The 19,442-nt window shown below is 30.5% G+C and overlaps 2 protein-coding genes across 3 annotated transcripts in view; one reads left to right on the forward strand and one right to left on the reverse strand.

Moving 5' to 3' along the window:
• Window positions 1–45: 45 nt before the first annotated feature.
• On the forward strand, window positions 46–13,345 carry LOC117179183 (splicing factor 3A subunit 1). The gene is made up of 7 exons (XM_033370913.1): window positions 46–285; window positions 3,774–4,107; window positions 4,187–5,586; window positions 5,704–5,765; window positions 8,923–9,030; window positions 9,121–9,294; window positions 12,699–13,345. Exons 1-7 carry the CDS (start codon window positions 174–176, stop codon window positions 12,798–12,800), a joined length of 2,292 nt encoding a protein of 763 aa, XP_033226804.1. The 5' UTR covers window positions 46–173; the 3' UTR covers window positions 12,801–13,345.
• Window positions 13,027–19,442, reverse strand: part of LOC117179185 (xylulose kinase) — a 26,687-nt gene continuing 20,271 nt past the window's right edge. Inside the window, exons 6-12 of one of the 2 annotated variants that reach the window (XM_033370915.1) lie at window positions 18,280–18,411; window positions 14,640–14,793; window positions 14,416–14,560; window positions 14,054–14,343; window positions 13,875–13,972; window positions 13,648–13,788; window positions 13,027–13,580 (exon numbers count right to left, since the gene is read on the reverse strand). In XM_033370915.1, coding sequence (XP_033226806.1) covers window positions 13,506–13,580; window positions 13,648–13,788; window positions 13,875–13,972; window positions 14,054–14,343; window positions 14,416–14,560; window positions 14,640–14,793; window positions 18,280–18,411 — 1,035 coding nt within the window. In that variant the 3' untranslated portion in view covers window positions 13,027–13,505. The remainder of the gene's footprint in view (window positions 13,581–13,647; window positions 13,789–13,874; window positions 13,973–14,053; window positions 14,344–14,415; window positions 14,561–14,639; window positions 14,794–18,279; window positions 18,412–19,442) is intronic. The other variant, XM_033370916.1, reaches the window with a different exon arrangement.

Consider the following 19,442-nt stretch of genomic DNA (forward strand, 5'->3'; position numbering starts at 1 on the left):
GCCAATGGACTTAACTGGACAATTTTAGAAATCAAAAATGGCTGCGAATGTGTTAGTCGGAAGTCGGCTGGCTGAGGCTGAAGTTGGATATTGTGGTTGTTTGTCTGTTTTTCTAAAATTCCAGATGCGGATGGTGTTTTTCTTGTGATAAGTGTGTAAAGTGAAAAATCAGAATGCCTAGTCAAGAAATCGCCCTGCCTCAGCCTCCGCAGGCGGAAAACGAGGAGACTGTACCTTCTTCACAGCCTATCGTAGGCATAATCTATCCTCCGCCGGAGGTTAGAAGTATCCTTTCATACAATTTGATATATTTAATTTGCTGAATAATTAATAATATATATTCATACTATAATTAATTAAATTTGAAATCTTTTTGTTCACTACAATATCAAATAACTAAATAATTTTTGATATGTCTATGCACTGGTTATGTTCACAGAATCCGACACGTACTTTCTTTGATACCAATATACGATCATATCGTTTTAAACAATTTTATTTATGTATTATCTGATGGTTTCAAAAGAAACAAGATACATATGTGCGTACTTTAAATATTTGGAAAATATGTGAGATTTTTTTTATAAACGTTATGTATATATAAACACGCGTAAAGTGAGGTTAGACATTCTAATCGGAAAACGCTGTGAAGTTTTTAGGATTATCGTAGTGAATTTACAGAATATTAGTCAAATCACTTTGAAAAATGCAGTAATTTTTCACGATTGGTTAAAATTCTTAATTTTCGAAATTTCCAAAGTAAAACTATATGTGTATTGAGTTAAAATTAGGTTTCCTAAACAATAATTTCCGCATCAGATAGCAACGTAAAAAAGAACAGGAAATAGAAAATATCGGGGATCAAGTTTGCTTTATATTGGAATAGTTTTAAAAATTCGCCTAAAAGAAAAGCTTAGGTATACTTAAGGACTCGACCCCTTGATATAACTTCAAACTAAAGGACTTTTCTAGAATAAAAATTAATATCAATTTATATTAAAAGAGGCAGCAATACATTTCTTTAAAAAAAAAAATAGTTTGTCTCAAAATTTGTTGTCATGTAATAGTTATTCTACATTTCGTGTTTTTTTTAAATCTTACTAAAGAATCGTAATTGAGGAGTAAGCGAGCGAATTTTTCATTATTTAAAGGTATATTGTAGCTTGAAATCTGTTGATCACAATAAAATTTAAAGTGCAATATTATAATCAGACTGTCAAATAAATGAAAATTTTCTGCGCATCCAAATGAATCAGAATTTTTAAACAAGAATTCATTTATATTGGTAATAACATCTATAAATTAAGTAAAAATAATCTTTTATTTTTTGCCCTATACATTACACTGAATTTAAAAATATAAATTATGAGGTGAGCAACTTTACCCTGTATGAGCGACATTACCCCAGTTTACGGTACATCGGTAAAGGCGGATATATTTTCAACGTAAAATTTGAATCTGTGTAGCAAAAATGACAATTCGGTTAGAAATTGATATGATTGCATGGAGAGACGTAGACAACGAAAAGCAAACATTTTTATTTGTCAGCTTAAGTTTAAGAATCGAATTGATGCTATTCAAATCATAAGAAAACAATAATTATTTTACAGGATATCTGCCCTACCTGGAAATGTCAGGGAATTCCTCGGAGAATAATTTTTAAAGCCAGGGAATTTTTTCGAGGGCGTGCTTAACTTTTTAAAACTTGAAATATAAAATTGAACAAAAATGGTTCTAAATTTGCAAAACGTAGCTTCATATTACTATATTTAAATATTTGATTCAAAAATATTTTTGTCTTTTCTTTGTTTGTTTGAAATTAATTTTTTAACTAAACAATTAACTATTCTATTTTGGCTTAAAATTGAACTTTTTAGTTGAAAATTCAAGTACCTGGTTGAAAAACTGTATTTTGTAGAAAATTCAACAGTTTACTTTTAATTGCTTCTTTCATGACTGAACAATATTTTTTAATTGACAATTCAGTTCATGTTGAATAGTCGTCTTTATTGGATAAATTCAACTGTTTTTGATTATGAATTGAATCTTTTTTCTTTGAAATATCAGTTGCATACAACATTCATTGTTCAGAATAATTCTTTTATAATCATAATTTTAATTGAAAATTCATTTCTTTAGTTGGAAAATGAGCTATTTTGTTAAAACTTTGTGTGTTTTTAATTGAAAATCAATTTTTTGTGATAAAAAATGTAATTATTCCAGTTGAATGTTCCATAATTTTAGTTGAAAATTTATCTCTGGTTAAATTTTAATTTTTTAAATTAGAAATTGAAATACATATCTGTATTTTGGTTGAAAATTCATAATTTTAATGGAAAATTTATCACTTTTTTTGAAAAATGTAGCGGCTTAAAAAGAAATTGATACGAAAAAGTAACTCTTTCAATTGAATATTCTCTCGTTTAAGTTAAAAATCAATCTTTTTGGTTGAAAATTCGTCAGTTTAGTTAAAAACTCATTATTTAAACTGAAAATTTAATTATTTGGTTGGATATTGTTCTTTTTATTTAAAAATTAATGTATTTTATTGATAAATCGTATTTTTTGGTAGGAAATTTAACTTTTTAGTTGAAACTTCAACTTTTTTATTAAAACTTCATCTGTCTTCTTGAAAATGCAACATTTTTACTCGAAATGTTAGGAATTTGAAAGGGTTTAAAATGAATTTAATATATTACATTAATTTTACCTTAATAGAATAAAGGCGCCATTTACCGAGTTTTTTTTATAGAGAATCGCTAGATATTTTTTGTGGCAAATAGTGAATTACCACAATTGTTAAAATAAAATCAGTATTATATTAATGTAAGTACTTTGTACTACAAACTCTAAAAAAAATCCATGTTTTTAGAAGAAACATTTATTTTGAATCTAATATCTGTAATAGAGCCCTCTCATGAAATTGACAGAAAGTCCTCGTTGGTTAGTTAGAAACGTGGTTAGATCGAAAATTTTAAACTACTGATTCAGTTACTTCTTTATTTATAAGTGTTACTGCAATGAGAGAGAAAAATCAAGCGTTCTTTCAAATAAAAAGATTATTTGAAAATAGTGGATGTAGTATTTATTCAAATAAAACATCGGCTATTTTGGAACAACTTTTTTCAAAGCTCCATTTGTTAAGGACTCTGCACGTGAACGGTACCTACCTCATTTTCGTTTATGAACCAATTGTCGATTATGAATTGCGAGATCACGTTTTATGTTACATCAAAATTAAAGTTTATGATCATATCTAGTAATTATTAAATTTCAAAGGTATATTAATTCAGGGCTTTTGTGAGCTTGTAATATTTTGATAAATTTATTGTATATTTAAACAAAAATAATTTTTTGTTTATGAAAGAATAGTTTATCGAGAACGAAAGTCACCGAATATATCTCTCCCATATTACTATGAAGCTAACCAAAATAAATCAAAGGCGGCATTTTTAAGAAAATTAATTCTTTCGTTTTTTCTAATTTAAACATTTTTCAAGTTTCTTTGAGAGATATGAAAGATTGTAGATAGAACTACAAACTGCCACGAATCAAGTTAAATTACCTATATTTATTTACAATATACAATAAATTAAAAACAGAGTTCTTTTATTAATATCTTTTTGTCAAACAACAGTCATTTTATTGCAAAAATTTCGTGTAATAATTAATATGACGAAAAGACCTAAGAAATATACGACTCTAGTTTTAAAAGGAGGTTTACTATTTTGAGATCTTCTGTACTGATATATTTCCTAATCGAATTTGAACAGATATCGTTGATAAAACTGCGTGTTTCGTCGCCAGAAATGGTCCCGAGTTTGAGTCAAGGATTCGACAGAACGAATTGGGGAATCCGAAATTTAATTTCTTGAATTTTGGCGATCCCTATCATGCTTATTATCAGCATAAGGTTCAAGATTTCAAAGAGGGCAAAGGCGGCCAAGAACCGACTATTGGTGTGGGACTTCCGAAAGGCGTTAACCTCACTGCTCATCAGAAGCAGCAGGAAATTTTAAAGCAAGTAGAGCAGCCCTTCGTTCCAAAAGATCCTCCGCCTGAGTTTGAATTTATTGCTGATCCACCTTCAATTTCAGCTCTCGATCTGTAAGTCCCAATCCAAGGATAATTACATAAAATAAATTAAATTCAGTTTCCCGATACTAATATTATTTATTTGCTCTAGGGATATAGTGAAGCTTACTGCACAGTTCGTTGCACGTAATGGACGTCAGTTCTTAACAAATTTGATGAACCGCGAACAGAGAAATTTCCAGTTCGACTTCTTACGTCCCCAACATTCCTTGTTTCAGTATTTCACTAAACTTCTCGAACAGTACACTAAAGTTTTGATTCCACCGAAAGATTTGCTGCCACGATTAAGAGATGAGTCAACGAATAAAGACAGAATTCTAGAACAAGTGAAATATCGAGCCGAATGGCTTAAATACCAAGAGGCACAAAGACGCAAGGAAGAAGAAGAGTTGGAACGAGAACGTGTTGCTTATGCACAAATCGACTGGCATGATTTCGTCGTTGTCGAAACTGTCGATTATCAGCAATTCGAAGTTGGTAATTTCCCAGCGCCGACAACGCCAGACGAGGTTGGAGCGCGAGTTCTGATGCAGGAACGTATAGAGGATGGAGATGATGTAGAGATGCAAATCGAAAGCGACGGAGACGATGAGATGCCACACCGACCCGATGGTGGTGAGAAGGACCGAGCAAAGGACAATAACCAGGTTCAAGATATGGAGGAAGACTCGAGTGACGAGGAAATGATGGCACCGCCAGGGGAGTCACAGAGAGGAAAGGACAACAAAAATCGTGAAAACATGCAACCTCCGCCTTTGCCTCCGAGTCACGGACACGTTCTCATCAAAAAGGACTACAATCCTAAACAGAATGCCGCCAAAGCTGCTCGTCCTCCTGCACCCGAGGAATATCTCATATCTCCACTCACTGGAGAGAGAATTCCGGCAAGTAAAGTGCACGAGCATATGCGAATTGGTCTGCTAGATCCTCGATGGGTGGAACAACGAGACAAGCATCTGGACAAACAGTCTCAGGAGACAGTCTTTGCCCCGGGAACGGCAATCGAGGACAGTCTCAAGCAACTGGCAGAGAGACGTACCGATATTTTCGGCGTCGGTGACGAGGAAACTGCAATTGGTAAGAAGATTGGCGAGGAAGATAAGAAGAAGGATGATAAGGTTACTTGGGATGGACATACGTCGAGTGTGGAGGCAGCGACGAGAGCGGCAAGGGCAAATATCACTCTCGAAGAACAGATTCATCAAATACACAAAGTGAAGGGTTTGCTGCCGGATGAGGAGAAAGAGAAAATTGGACCGAAACCTGTTACTCGAGCTTCGGAGTTGTCTCACATGGCAGCCGTTGCATCGAAGCCCCAGGCTACCTTGAAGGCCCCTCCGAAGCCTCCTGCACCCAAACCGATGCCGGTTCCTCCTCAACCTCCTCCACCGATGTCAATGCCACCAATGGGTATGCCGCAACCAATGATGCCTCAGCCGCCAATGATGATGATGGCTCCTATGCCACCCATCAGACCACCTCCTCTCTTGGGTAAGTTGAAATCTTCATCGGTCAGATTTCAGAAATGGTGTAAAAAGCGGCAGTTTTGAAAACTACATTTTCAATCGTATTCAGTGGTTTATTAAGCTATGATTGCTTTTTTTTCAGCGCCTGCGATGTCACCGTTCATGCCAACTCCACCACCAATGCAACCTCCCATGCCTGCTGGTGTAAGTTATTTTACTTTAATTTACGATTTTGATTAATAACATGACACGAAATTTTCTGGATTCTGTACGTTGTTTTTTTTTCCCTAAAAAATCTAATAATTATGCTTTTTTAAAGACTAAAATATTCGTAAAAATCAGGATTAGATTTTTTATTGTAAGCGAAAAGCTGATACGATTCGAATTTACTTTTCACGCTTGAGAGTTGGTATTAATGTAGAGAAAAGAACAAGCCACCTTATTTGGGATGCCATTTTATCTATTGAAACACAATATGAATAATGGATAAGTTTACAGTATTTTTGTCTTTTAAACTAGTTTTTTCGGTTTTAATATTCGATTGTCAACGTTAAACCAAATGTTTTTTTTTTTAAGGAATTGCAGGTTAATGAACCGGGAAATTATCAGAAATGTTTTAAGACCAGAAAGTGATAACGAATTTATTTTCTGACCGGGAATTCTTCAATTATTATTTGTAGTGCAATAACATGTATAGGTACAATAATGTGAGGTTGAACAATTTCGTCTTGAAATTCTTTGAAATGACTACGATTTCAATCGAAAATTTTAAAGTTTGAAACACTCTTAATTTTAAATGATTAAAATCAAGGCCTTAATACATTAGAAGAATTTTTAATTCAACTTGTTCAAAATGGATTAATTTTAGGCTGAGACTTGATAAATTGATAATTTTCCTCAAATATATATTACTTGAAACTCAACCATTTTTATTTTAACCCTTCTGTTGGGAATGGTTAAACTGCGATACGCCACCTGGTGACAAAAATCCGAAATAGAAAGAATTGGTTAGATTTTTAAAGATGCTTTTTAATTTGTACATAAAAGTGTTTTAACGAACTTCTTAGGGAGTTTAAAGTATATATTGGATACTAAAAATAAGTATCTATAAGTGTCTATTATTCATATTCTTTGCATAATCTGGATAAAATTTGTCGCTACATAGTTTAATTAAAGTTAATTTAAACTTACAATGCATTGAAACTTACACGAAACAGTGAAGTAATTATTTTTCTTTTTTTTCAAAACATTTTTGATAAAAATGTATTTTTTCACTATATAGGATGGAAATTCTATGTGAAACGATTTTTTTGTTTATTGCAGATTTGGTTTTTAGTATTCAATCATTGATTTATACTTCACAAAACTATCATGAAAACACTTTTATGCCAAAATTGAAGTACACCTTTAAAACTGTACCTAATCTTTCTAGTTCCAGTTTTCGGCACCAGTTGGCGAAATTGTAGACCACCATTCCCGACAGATTTAACAAATTTATTTCAAATTGAAAGCGTTAAGGTATTATGGGCACAAAAAATCAGGTCTTGGGAAAAAATATCTAATTATATGTACTTTAAGCAATATTATTATGGATGATCCCGTTTAAAGGTATGCAATTTTTTTCCATGAAAAAAATTCTAAACATACAAAAATTGTCTATTTAAAAGATTTTTCTTTCTACCAAACTTTTTTTCTCATCGCTTCTAATCGAAATTTCTTCTTTTTCCAAGAAAATAAGTTATCATTCATTAAAATCGTTTCATTTTTTAAAATTTGTATAAGAAACGATAAGAAGAGAAGTTTATTCGAATAAAAAATTTCATAAATAAACCACTTTCCTGCTTTTTAAAATTTTTTCATGATAATTAATCTCTCTTTTATGCAGGGAAAGATATTTCAATAGATTAATTCACGGAAGTGGGTGATTTTAGAGCTAAAATTTTTTACTTCGAGACCTAGGCGTTAAAAGCAAGGGTTTTTGCGAAATCGAAGTTCTCTGTACGAGGCCTTCATCGGCAATGATGCCGCACATTTAAAATTATAATTATATATTTTTCCGAGACCTATTTATTCGTCCCTATAATAGCCTAATAGTTGAAAGTTTTGTGATTTAAATCCATGCAATGTCCATATGTAATTTCAAATTCAAGTATTAAAAAATGAGTAGTTACAAATTAAAAACGTTTATAGTTAATCAATTATAAGTTTGAAGCCTTAAATATTGTAAGAAATGAATTTTCGCAATTTTACAATTTTAACTTTTTAATAGTCTGCAAATTTACTTAAAATCGAAAGCTTTAATAATTGCAATGCTCGTAATTTAAATACATACAAATACAATTATTTCCTATTGAAGTATTATAAATGGGAAAGTTTCCAAATGAAACCCATAATTTCTGCGTAATTTTAAGCCTAATTTTTGAATATTGGTTAATTTTAAAAAAAGCGTGTCAAATGTAACAACTTTTAATTGAAAGTGTTGGATAATTATTTTAGATTGCAACCTTCCAAATTGTTTAATTTGGAATCGTTCGAAGTTGCAGCACGATCAAAAGCCAATGTTAATTTTAAAGTTATTCTACAATAAATATTTTTATTTAAATCGTTCATAAAGAAATAATTTTTAATTTTGAAGACATCCAAACGGGGACTAACTGACATTTAAATAAGTCACCTGAATCTTGCTGAATACCATTGAATCCTGTGCACATATGTAACGTATTCCGGTGTCAGTTATACCCATTCTTGACTGGCGACTTTATTATAATTAAATTCGATATTTTCAACATCACTTATACTAAGATTTAAGTTTCGAGAATGAAACAATCTCAACTTAAAAGCAGTCCAAGTTGTACTATTTTTAACTAAAGATTTTTTACAAATTCAAATTTAAAGTTTTATTAGTTGAACAATCTTCAATGCTTCTTTTTCAGTCTGTCGAATTTGTGTTGTCTTAAAGACAAAATTGTGAAATTTTAAATGTTTGAATAAACTTGGTGTGAAAATGTCAAGTTAAAATTATTTTTCTGTTTGAAGATCTCGAAATAAAATTTTTTCAATGTGTACAATATTGTACGTTTGAGTTTGAAATTAATCTATTCTAAGTTTTCAAATTTAAATAATCCGCGAAAATGACTGAAAACCGAGCATCAAAAGCATTTTAAGTAAAGTTCTAATGGATTTGAAACAATTTACCTTTTGTTTGTTTCGTATAATATTGATACAAAAGTTCTTAATTTTTGGGGCGTTTAAGCTTTTAAGATACCTACTTTAAAAAAAATCTCTGAAAATTGTTAATAATGTAAGTAAAAATTCTAAATTCCATCCATTAACCACACTGTAAAAATGATATTTTTTACAGATGGGTATGAAGCATCCAGCAGAGCCGATGGAAGAGGAACCTCCATCCAAGAAGTTGCGTACCGAAGACTCATTGGTTCCCGAACAACAGTTCTTGGCTAGAAATAAGGTTAGCATTCAATAAATCTAAAAATATTATGATTTTTTTCAATGTTCTAATTCTCTGGTACAAGCTTCTCATAATCCTTTCTATTTACAGGGTCCAATACAGCTTTGCATTGCTGTTCCATTGATGGCCGAAAAGACTGAATGGAAGTTGAATGGCCAAACTCTGACAATCACTTTACAGCCTAATGATACTGTAGCGGTTATGAAGGCTCGTATTCACGAACAAACTGGAATGCCTCCTGGAAAGCAGAAGCTTCAGTATGAGGTAAGTTGACTTAGAAGCATTTCACTCGAGGGGTTAATTATACTGGGGCCGCGATTTACCGGTATATTCGGGGGTACCCTGAATGACTTTCAAGGTTAATCAAAGTTCTCCGAACCGTTCTTCTTCTTATTCTTCTTGCTTGTGGATTCTTGTAGTGCCGAACTGTAAACTGACCACAGTGTAGTCGGATTTTTGGTGTACAATATATTGGAAGATTGCATGGGATTGCAAAAAATTGCATATGGGACAAACATGGGTATTACCGGCACCTTAGAAAATTGTTTTTAGAAAAAGGAGAATATTAATATGCTTATTGTTATGTAATGAAAATAAATTCATCTGAGAGGGCAGATTTTTTCCGTTTTCAGACAGTAGCCAGTAATGTAATTATTCTTTTTCAAACTATTGTTATATTTATTTTAAAATAATTTATTCAAATTTAGTGAACGACACCATATTTCCAGTGAACCACACCCTACTTTCAGTGAACGACATTGGTATTGATTTTGAATTTAAAATAAATTAGAGTTATTTGTAAGAAATATTGTGCAGTTTAGTTGCTTTAGATAATAAGGAACATCATTTTGCATAATTATGGGTGTTTTTAAAAGAAAAGACGAAGTTTTTGGCGAAAAGGAATTCCTTCGATATTGATATTCCTTCGTCGTTGACCTTGTGAAGGTGGCAACAAAAATGTTATTTAATTAATATAAATTCAGTAATTTTTTACTGAATAAATATTGAAATACAAATTACATGGATAATAGAATATTTATTCATTTACAAGTATCTATTTTATATTTCTGAAGTTCTAATAAAAGCATTTTCATTGCACAGTGTCGTTCACTTGAAGAGTGTCGGCCTTACCCATGTTTACGCTATATGACTGCAAAATATTTCATGAGATTGTGAAATATTTCATGGATTATAAGAAATTAATAATAGAAAATAATTATTGATAAAACATTTATAGGGTTATAAGCATTGGAATAAATAGTACAAAAATATTGATGGAATTAATGTGAAAAGTGGAAAAACTACATAGGAACAATTTATTTCAGACAACTAATAATCTCATTTGAAAGTAAAAATAAAAAGCAATTCTGCACAAATAAACTTTGCACAACAAAATCTGTGAATTCCTTTGATATCTTTAAAATCGCTTCAAATTTAATTGAAACACATGAAAACCGTTTGAAATCTCTTAAAATCGCTTGATATGTTTGGAAATATTTTTTAATCCACTAAAATCTTTAAAATTTTGTTAAAATCGATTGCCATGTGTAAAATCCCTTAAAATCCTAAAAATAATTGGAGGTTGTATGCAGCTTAATCTTCTCTCCTTGAATCTTGTGAAATTATTTGAAATTCCTTAAAATCATTGAAAATCCGACCAAATTCGTTAACATCCCTTGAAAATGTTGATATCTCTTGAAATTATATGCAGTCTTTTAAAATAACTTAAAATCTTTTAAATCCTTTAAATTTTTTCATATTCTTTAAAATAGTCGAGACCCATAAAAATCCCTCAAAATAAAATTTATTCCGTGAAGTATAAATCATATGAAATCCTTTGAATATAGATTAAATTAAACCTATTCCTTTGATTAAAGTTCTCGAAATATTTGAAATACCTTCAAGTCCCTTGAAATCTTGAGAATCGATAGAAATTGATTAAAATTTTATTCAACTTAATAAGATTTCATCGGGTTTGAAGAGATTTACAAATATTTTCACAGAATTTCGAAACTTCCAAGGGATTTTAGAGAATTTTCAATATTTCCGGGAAATTTAAGGAATTCTAAAGGATATCAAACCTTTTAAAAGCTTTAGAACCCGTGGAACTCTAAAAAATAGTTAAAATCATTAGGAATCCCTTACAATATCCTGATGTTTTGGAAATCTTTAAAATCCCGTGAAATTTGAGGAAATTGTTTAAAATAAAATAAAATTGTCTGAAATTCCTTCAAATTGGTTGAAATTCCTAGTGGAATTAAAAAAAAAATCGGACAAATTTGGTATTTTCGGTATGTTGTATTTTATTATGCTGTTAATTTCCTACCAGACTTTACGAAAAAAGCACAACTACCGGAATTTACCAGTTTTCACGCCCAAAAGTTGTTCGTTTTAGGCCTAAGATGACAAAACTTAGAATAGTGCAATAAGATAATTTTGAATTGAGAGATGTAAAAGATCGCTATTACAAAAAAGCTTCTATATTTGACTTTAAAAGTGGTAGAATGATAAAAAATAATATTCATTGTTAAACCAAAAAAAAACTTCAGCTTTGAGCTTTTTCTAAATATTATGCATTTAAACATTACGTTTACAGCTTTTTTGTAAGTATATACTGTAAAGAAGCTCCAAGCATAAGTTTTTAGTTGTTGAATAAGGATGATTGCCTTTTGATATTTTACCATTCCGTTAAAGTTTATACATAGAAGTTTTTTTTTAATAACGATCATTTGCACATCTTTATTTTAAATTATTTAAATGCCATATTCTAAATGTTTGTCATACTGGAGCGAAACAAAAAATATTTTGGCTTCAAAACTTATAAATTCCTGTAGATTGCTGTAGTTGCACTTTTTTTTTGTAAATTCTTGTGAAAAAGTAAAACTATAATAAAAGACAACTGTGTAAACATTGTTTTAGCTTTTTGTACCTTTTCGTTAAAAATGTTTCTCTATGCTTTAAAATTACATTCCATAGAAAGTGGATATCTGGGTAACATTTTTATATAAAAATGTTTTATAACTGAAATTTATCTTTTTTTATTGTAATAGTAAAAGTTCCTGTCTAACATATAATACTTTGTAAGACTTTATACCATCATTCTTAGTACAGTTTTTCAATATTTCAACTTTTCTAAAATCTTAAACTCTTTTTTTCAGATTTTCCATAACATTTTGAATAACGCCTAGTAGGTTTTTACAACAAAGTAAACAAAAAATTAATAAAAAGTTATACAAATTTTCAAATTAAAAAAATGTAAAACTTATTGTTATTTTTTAAATTTAATAAGAAAATACAAGACAAAATTATCTATATCTATTTAATTGTATTTCTTTATTACATTTTGTACATTTTTGTACAAGTTTTAGCAAAAAAGTATATAGTTTTAGAAATTTTGTATTTGCCTGTAATATTGCGTTAAGTAAATAAATCATTTGTTTGTACTTTCCCTATTTTTTGCATCAAATCTTTCAAGATTTTGACATTTCAAATTTCCTATAATATTTTTTCGTAAGGGTGATTATAAGGTATTGTAAAAGATTGCATGGGATTGAAAGGGCTTGCATAAAATTTCAGATAGTGTACACTAGATTGCAGGAGTAATTGACCGTTCGATTTTACTATAGTTTATTCTACGAGAAATACGATTAAATTTTTTTTCTTTTCAGGGTATGTTCTTCAAGGATAACAATTCACTAGCTTACTACAACTTAACATCAGGTAATGTGATCAACTTGCAACAGAAGGAACGAGGAGGTCGTAAAAAGTAAAATGCTTCGTGTCAATCACGAATAAGTTTGCAGGTATATATTTTAATTTATATTGACTCGCCGATATATGCTGTCCTTTAAAATAAATGTCACTGTGGATGAATATTGAATATCGTTGAATTGTGATCAAATATTTGAACATTCATAATTCATCAGTGAAAAATGCAGTTTTTCAGTAAAAACTAGGGGGGGGGGGGGGAATTAAACAGATCTTGTTTATTGACACTTTTTTATTTTTACGAAATAAATTAGGTAAAAGTATATAACATTTTTATAAAATCTACAATAGGAATGAATGTTTCACTTGAGATTGCACTTTTTTGTCACAATTTGCATGGAATAGCGTCGGTTATTTGATATATACGTCAAACAATTTGTGCGTGTGCCGATAAAAGATTTAGAGCGGGCACTGGTATCTGCTTCTTAAAATGTAAATAAGTCTAGCTTACTCGTTAGGAAAATAGCAAACAGATTTCATGTGCAAAACTTCACATTTCAGCATCGTTGTAACGTCATTCGAATAAACAAAGATTATTTGACAAGAATCCACTGTTTAGTTCCTAAGAAGCCTTTTTTAAAATAAATATTCGTTGCTCATGATCACGTTTTTATTAGGCATACTTCTTGAATAAAGACGAGAATATACTATAAGGCATCGGTTTACGTTCTTGACTATTGGAATGTATAAGTCACAAAGTTCTATATTTAAAATTTTTTTAATGGGTTTTCCATTAATTGCTCGATGATGTTTCTATATCGAATGACCATTGGTTTGTATATCTGAAATTCAATAGAATTAAGAAAGATTTTGACACCGATTTTTTTTATATTTAAAGATTTAGCTTACAGTATCGGCGTCATCGTAAGGTTCACACACTATCGTTGGTTCTGGTAGGCTTTTCAATATGTCCTCGTAAGTAGACTCGTTTTTCAACAAAGCAAATTTTGCGCGGTAGGCTGCCCCCATCATTGCTGAGTTGGTTAATTCCTGTTTAAATGACAAACAAGTTTTAGTAGAAAAAGTTTTTAGTAGTTGTGGGTTATTTATTTGTATGATTATTTATTTTAACTTACTGAGATATAAACGGGGGAATTAAAAACGTCGGCTAGAACTTGCAACATCGCTTTGTTGACTGAAGAACCACCCGTAGCAATTATTCGAGTCTTTGGACCTGTGATTGGATTTTTATTTAAATAGGCAGACACAATAAATCTATCCTCCATCAATTAAAAATGTTTTCCCAGAATCATACCGATTGAAAATCCGAAATCTTCAGCATGTGCCCTTCTCGCTATGAACTGCCCTTCAATAAGGGCTCTTACTTCAACTTCTTTGGAATTATAACGACTGATCTTTTCGTTCGCTTTATTGAACTTGTAATCCCCGATAAGAACTGGCAGAATTTCCTTGGCATCAAAATACAATCCTAAATTTCCAAAGTTTCCTCGGGGTGTGCTTTCTAAGAGTTCGTTGAAAATGGGCCATGAATCTTGAGCTGCACTCTCGCATATTCTCTTTCGCGTCAAGGATCCATTTTTAAAACTGAAGAAAATACCAAGTTTTAATATTGTTTTATGGGATGAATGGGACTTTTATTTGTTTAGATTGATGTACCAAAGCAAAGTCATGTATGCCTTGTCGTCTAAAGGATTACAGAGAATGTGTCCTTCGGTTACCGTTTTTGGTTCATTTAACCAGAGGAAGAGAGTGTCACTTGTACCTAAACTACAGGCGACGTCGCCTTCTTTCAGTCTCATTCCTAGAAATTAAATTTTTTTGTTTAGTTTTACAATTATTAGTTTTGAAACATAGGTAATGTTTTTGGAATGGAAGCCTACCAGCCAAAGAAGATGGATTGTCCCCTGTGAATGCAATCACTCTACATTTTTCATCGAATCCAAATCTTTCTACAAAATAGGTTGATACTGGACCGATATCACTCGTCGACGAAACAGGTTTTCCTAATTTTTCTTTTAGAGATGGCCCGCATACCTAAAATTTGATATTAGTTTATTTTTCAGAATTATAAAAGCGGGATGGCTATTGAACCGAGAAATTACAGAAACCTTATTTTTTCACTGACTGACTTTAGTAGGAAAACATATTCAATCCCTTTCAATGTCAAGTTAATTGAAAACTTAAATGTGACGAAATAATGTGAAATTCCACGACCACGGTTTGATCTGATTTAAAATGGCTATGACTTGAATGGGAAATTTTAGTTTTAAGCACTTCTAATTTCAAATTGATTAAATTTGAAGACTATGTAAAATTGTTTAAAAAATTGTTTGTTTTCGAATTTTCTTGATTTGACACAATTTTATAGTTTAGAAATTAAGGCTGAAGGCCATGTGATGAGTGGGTCACGTGACCGCCACATCGAGTTGAAAATTGGGGATACTAACTAAGAAACATTAAGAAAGGTGGGCCTGGTCCTAAATTTTTATAATTATGAAAAAAGTTGTTTTGTTTGTTAATAATTTGTTGTTGCCTTTTTCATAATTATTCAAATTTAGGACCTGACCAAATTTTCAATTCGATGTGGCGCTTGGGGCGAAAGTAATTTAGGAAATAAAAAGTGTCGGTAAGGTAGGAATCTGGTCACGCCACCCACAAAGAATTTTTAATTAAAAACTTCAAAATCAGATAGTTTTCGTTCAATTCTCGATAAATGAAATAATAAAAAATTTATAGTATTTATTTCAAATTGACATTACAAGTAGTGGAATTTTTTATATAATTTAAATTTCTGGAAAACTCAAATATGCAAATTTAGACAGTTTCAAGTTGTAAAACTTTATAGGGCGCAATTTTATGTTTTAAGCCATCACCATTTTAATAAACTTAATTTTTAAAATTTTCATATTGAAACTTTTATGATTCTACTAATTTATTTCAAAGGACCCCGCACCAAATGTACAGTAAAATGGCCACTGGTGAAAAATACTAAGAAAATTTTTTTTTTTGTATTTTCAAACCTGCAAAGCAATAATTTGAAGGAAAAAAGTAAGAAAAATGGACAGTTTTTTTACAAACAATCGTCAAAGTTTCAATTTTTACATGTATTTTAATAGAAAAATGCTGATTTTCGTGAAAAATTCGTTTTCTCCTAAACTAATAGTTGGATTTGGTTCAAACTTGCACATTTTTACTATCATTCCTACCAAAACAAAAGATTCATATCCAAGATCTAGAAAGATAAACGGTTTATGGGGTATACACCATGATATAAGAGTGTTTTCATACCTCAAACACCCAAGTATGGAAATTATCATTTCTTAGTAACTAAAGTCACTAGGTATTTTTTATTCAATTACTAGGGTATGAAATAACTTTCAGATAAGTAGAGGAAGTGTGCATGTCAAGGGGTTGTTTAATCATCCCTCATTTAAAGAAGCAGAGAAATTAGCTATTCGTAAGGAATAAATCACCAAAGATCAGGCTTATAAAATCACATGAAAACATGCAGGTAGCCTTATTTATCAGGATTTGCAGTAGAATTTGTTTTCAGGGTCATTTAATCATCCCCTGATTATTAAATCAAGGAAATCGATATTTTAAACGGGTTAAAGTACCAAAGATTTTTTATTATAACATTGATGAACAGAATCACCTTAAAATATATACAAGCAGGGTTTTTTTAGCAGAATTTGCATAAGAATTTATTTTCAGGGTCGTCTAATCACTCCCTATTTATAAAAACCCAAGAAAATCGATAATTTAAACGGGTTAAAGTACCAGAGATTTTTTACTATAACATTAATGAGCAGAATCCCTTTAAAATATATACAGAGTAGCGTTTTTTAGCAGGATTTGCATAAGAATTTATTTTTAGGGGGTGATTAGGCGACCCTGAAAATAAATTCTTATGAAAATTCTGCTAAAAAAACGCTACCTGTACATATTTTAAAGTGATTTTGTTCATCAATGTTATAATAAAAAATCTCTGGTACTTTATCCCGTTTAAATACCGATTTCCTTGGTTCAATAATTAGGGGATGATTAAATGACCCTGAAAATAAATTCTACTGCAAATCCTAATAAATAAGGCTACCTGCATATGTTTTAATGTGATTTTATAAGCCTGATCTTTGGTGATTTATTCCTTACGAATAGTTAATTTCTCTGCTTCTCTAAATAACGGGATGATTAAACAACCCCTTGACATGCACACTTCCTCTACTTATCTGAAAGTTATTTCATACCCTAGTAATTGAATAAAAAATACCTAGTGACTTTAGTTACTAGGAAATGATAATTTCCATACTTGGGTTTTTGAGGTATGAAAACACCCTTATATCATGGTGTATACCCCATAAACCGTTTATCTTTCTAGATAAACTTTTCACGAAAATCAGCATTTTTCTATTAAAGTACATGTCTAAATTGAAACTTTGGCAATTGTTTGTAAAAAAACTGTCCATTGTTTTTACTTTTTTCCTTCGAATTATTGCTTTGCTGGTTCGAAAATACAAAAAAAAAATTTTTTAGAATTTTTCACCGGTGGCCATTTTGCTGTACATTTGGTGCGGGGTCCTTTAAATTTGAATCCTTCACAGCAGCTAAAAAATCAAATCTATCAAAATTGAATAATTTTAGAATAAAATTATTCAAATAATTGGACAATTAAAAAATTGGAGCCTTTTTACATGGTAAGAATGGAAAACGGTATTGAAAAATTTTCAACTGAGATTGAAGAGGCTAAAAATGTAATAAGTTTTTCATTTGTATATTTTCTAAGTTAAACAATGTTATACTAGTAGCGTGTGGAATTCATTAGTTTTTAATTAAACCTTTTAAAACTGTACATTTTCATTTCAAATTGGACATGAAACAATATTCAAAAGAAATTGTTCAAATTAGAATCTTTTTTTAGATTCGATAATTCCACATTTTTTTGCTCAATTTTAAGCCTTTTAAAGTTATGGAATTAAAAAATTCAGACATTTTTAGTATTTCCTTAAAAAATAATAAATTCGACACATTCAAAATTGAATAGAATAATATTAAAATTTCGAGAACTAGACAGTACATACCTACCTATTTCAAATTGAAATTACTTTAAGTTGAAGAATTTTTTATTGCAGTAGATATTAAAACGTGTCTAGATTCAAATGATTCTGGTACAATTTTAAGTTGAAAGTATTAATATGTAGTTACACAATTAAACTGAAAACGTTCAAAATTTGAATAACTTTATTTTGGACATGTATGCCTGTGATATATTTAGACAAGTTTAATTTGGCAAATTTTTGTTTGTACAGCTCAAAAATGTTTAAAAATCAATTATTCTGATGGCTTCTACTTTGGAATTGAAAAATTTGAAGTGTTTACATTTGCACATTGTTTAATTTTAAAATCTTCGAATTTGTAAATTTTAGCAGCCGAAAACATTTTTTTCAACCCTGGAAATGTGCGGAGCCTTTCTCTGAGTCATGAGTGGCCACCCTGAAAAAGTATCAAAATCAGATAACTTACTTCTAATAATTCGTCGCACCAGTCTTTAGATCGAATATCCAAGAGATTCATCCCAGATCCATCGGACCAGTCGATGGGAGCATAGTCCCCCAAAAATAAGGAAGCGAGAAAACTGCTAATCAAGGAAATTCTCTAAAATCGATTTAAAAAAAAGACATTAATCTTACATTCGTTCTCATATTTTGATAATAAAGCCAGGATCATTTTAATTTTTCAGAATCTCGTGGCAACCACTACCACGTTCTATTGAGAATTTTTTAAAGTTTGTAACGCGAGGGAACAGGACATCGAAAAACGAATGGATTAATTAAATTCTTTAAGAATTATTATGCAGGCTGATTTTTCATTCCCTCATGGCTTACGGGTTTACATCTTAAAACGTGCTGTAGGTTTAGAAATATTATTGAAACGATAAAACACTGTAAAGACAAGCAAAGATTTAAATGATGCACAGAATTTTTACAAAATTTGCAATTTCAGCCATACCCCTCTTACCGCTACCATAACAATATGCATTCCCCCCGCAACCCCTCATTTTTAAGTTACTTCCAGTAATCTGATTTTCTCACTATAAAGACGTTTTCTATGTGTGCAGAAAATTATTGTAAACTTGGTATATGTACAGTTTTTGATAAGAAATAATATACAATCATATTTTAGAAAAAATAATTTTGGATCATGTTAGAGATTTTTTATATATCATCCAAAATATCGGATTTTTTGGGATTTGGTTGATGGAACACTTATTTGAAATTTAAACAAAATTTCACATCATTTTTCGTTTCTTTCTCAGTCACTTTACAACTTTTAATTATGCTAATTTTGAATTTTTTACTATTTTTAAGTGGCCTAAGAACTAAGTTCAAAAACTTTGACGTTCGCATTTTAAATATTTCAATTTTAGCGAGGTCACTCATTTGCAGATATTATCAACGCTGGTTTCAAATACTATATTTTGAAACGTTGAAGTATAAATCAAATAAATGTTAAATATAGTTATTTCCACCATATTTTTAAATGTGCATCTGTTCTGCAGATATTTGTTAATGACTAAAAATTTTTTTGTTTTATCATAGTCACATGCCCTTCAAGTGAACTTCAACACATATAAAATATATATTCCTCAAAAATACATTTCCTGATCTCTTAGTTTTATATTTTCA

Source organism: Belonocnema kinseyi, chromosome 8, assembly GCF_010883055.1.
Source record: "Belonocnema kinseyi isolate 2016_QV_RU_SX_M_011 chromosome 8, B_treatae_v1, whole genome shotgun sequence".
Classification (NCBI taxonomy): Eukaryota; Metazoa; Arthropoda; class Insecta; order Hymenoptera; family Cynipidae; genus Belonocnema; species Belonocnema kinseyi.

What these genes read in the sequence shown, in the direction of transcription:
- LOC117179183 (XM_033370913.1), top strand. Translation starts at nt 174, where the DNA reads ATGCCTAGTCAAGAAATCGCCCTGCCTCAGCCTCCGCAGGCGGAAAAC. An exon ending in TCCTCCGCCGGAGGTTAGAA is followed by an intron (nt 286 to 3,773) that starts GTATCCTTTCAT and finishes GAATTTGAACAG; the next exon opens with ATATCGTTGATAAAACTGCG. An exon ending in TCAATTTCAGCTCTCGATCT is followed by an intron (nt 4,108 to 4,186) that starts GTAAGTCCCAAT and finishes TATTTGCTCTAG; the next exon opens with GGATATAGTGAAGCTTACTG.